The sequence below is a fragment of the Chiloscyllium plagiosum genome, unplaced genomic scaffold (genome assembly GCF_004010195.1).
Source record: "Chiloscyllium plagiosum isolate BGI_BamShark_2017 unplaced genomic scaffold, ASM401019v2 scaf_23764, whole genome shotgun sequence".
NCBI lineage: Eukaryota > Metazoa > Chordata > Chondrichthyes > Orectolobiformes > Hemiscylliidae > Chiloscyllium > Chiloscyllium plagiosum.
In genome coordinates, this window is record NW_025201543.1 from 5,047 (window position 1) to 7,167 (window position 2,121).

Below are 2,121 nucleotides of genomic sequence, written 5' to 3' on the forward strand. Positions count from 1 at the left end.
GGTCAGGCAGCATCCAGGGAACAGGAGAATCGACGTTTCGGGCATAAGCCCTTCTTCAGGAAATGAGGGAGTGTGAGGGAGCTGGATTAACATGAGTATAGATACAGTCAGTAACACAGGGTGCTTGGGGGGGGGAGGCAAAAAAGTGGGCTTGTACTTACTTTCTTTTTGAGGAAGGTGTTGTAGCACCCACTGCAGAATTCGTGCTGGCACTGGGAACACTTGAAGTGCATGCAACCCCCTTTGGCGAGCGCGTAACGGAATTTACAGTTCGGACAGTCTGTGGCGTGAAGGGGTGGGTGAGAGAGACACAAAGTGAGTGTGGGTGCAGAGTCAGGTGGGAAATCCCTTTTCACGCTGTGACAAAATTGTTCTGTTCGACATAGGCTTCCGTCCTGATGAACACTTGCGTGTTTTTCTTGCCCAGGCTGAATGGGAGTGTGGAGGAGACACTGTGGGGCACCCGGTCCCGTGCAGTGTACGGACTGCCCAGTGTGGGGAAACCCAGGCACCCTTCTGTAACACGGGCTAACAGGAGGACAGAACCAGCTGGGACAGGTCAGCAGATCCCTGGGTTTAACCCAGACAAACTCCGGCTTTGGGAGTATGAACCAAGGTCAAAACCCTTGGGAAGCTCAGAGCAGCCGAGGGATTTTGGGAGCTCGTCCACAGATCAGGGTCAACAGGGCACGCCAGAGCAGGGAAATCACTCTGCAGTGAAAATCGCGGATGCCAGAAGTCAGAAACAAGGAGGGCAAACTGCCGGCAACGTTCAGCACCGGCGTGGAGAAATCAGAGCTAACATTTCGGCTCGGGTGACCCTTTGACGTCAGGGCCACGGTGAGGCCCCAGCTGGAGGAGTGTGTGAAGTTACCCGCCCCACCCCCAAACACACTACAGGAAGGATGAGGCAGTACTGGATTGGGGGGGGGGAAAGAGGGGGAGTTCCCCAGGACGTTGGAAGTGGGGAAACACAGAGGCTGGATGAGTCCAGGTTGTTTCCTTTAGAGCGGGGAAGGTTTGGTCATTAGAGGATAAGATTATGAGGGGCATGGACCGGGTGGGAAGGAAGCAACAAGCAACTGCCCCTCCTTATTGAAGGGTCAAGGGGAGGGAGCGGGTGCCATTTTCAGGTGAAAGGCAGGAGGTTCAGAGGGGCTTTCAGGAGAAACTATTTCACCCACAGGGAGGCAGAGATCTGCCAGAGAGGGGGATCTGGAGGCGGGAAACCCCACAATATTGAACCAGTACTCGGACGGACACTGGAAGCGTACAGGGGTGTGGGCCCAGGAGCAGGGAAGTGTCAATGGGTCAGTGCGGGCTGGGACGGGCCAAAGGGCCGCCTCCTCCCCAATCTCCTTGCATCTCAACAATGACACATGCCATTGGGGGGTGGGTTTGGGGGGCCAGGGGGGGGGGGGGGGTGGGGGAGATCATAGGAGGGAGACGGGCAAAGCAGTAGCCATCAAGGTGTCTCCAGCAAGGGCAGGGTGGAGACAGGAGTGAAAGCGGGGCCCGATGCCCTGACCCCGGAGGTGGAGAGTGTCAACTGCACGCAGCCACAGCACTGCACGGAAATAGACCCTTTGGCCCAACTCCGACTGGATATCCCTAATCTAATCTAGTCCCACCTGCCAGCACCCGGCCCATATCCCTCCAAACCCTTCCTATCCATATACCCATCCTGATGCCTTTTAAATGCTGTCATTGTACCAGCCCCCACCCCTTCCTCTGGCAGCTCATTCCATACCCACACCACCCTCTGTGTGAAAACGTTACCCCCCTGAGGTCCCTTTCCCCTCTCACCCTAAACCTATGCCCCTCTAGTTCTAGTCTCCCCCCACCCCAGAGGCAAAAGACCTTGTTCTATTTACCCTAGCCATTCCCCCCCTTATGGTTTTATAAACCTCAATAAGGCCACCCCTCAGCCTCCAGGGAAAACAGCCCCAGCATCAGAGAAGGGGGCAGGAGACTGAACTTGCTCCCTCAGAGAGGGGCGCGCGATCCGGAAGGTGCTGTCCCCAGAGGCTGGTTCAGGCGGGGCCTTGGCGAGGGAACGAGACTGTCTGAAAAGGGAGAGGGTGCAGGGTCGCGGGGAGAGGCGCTGAGTGAGCTGCTCAT

At 56.8% G+C, this 2,121-nt stretch overlaps 1 protein-coding gene across 1 annotated transcript in view; it reads right to left on the minus strand.

The window, feature by feature from the left end:
* Positions 1-300, minus strand: part of LOC122546144 (E3 ubiquitin-protein ligase RNF31-like) — a 2,623-nt gene extending 2,323 nt beyond the window's left edge. The window contains exon 1 of the mRNA XM_043684961.1: positions 162-300. Within this exon, the coding sequence (XP_043540896.1) occupies positions 162-233 (72 nt within the window). The 5' untranslated portion in view covers positions 234-300. The remainder of the gene's footprint in view (positions 1-161) is intronic.
* Positions 301-2,121: the final 1,821 nt, after the last annotated feature.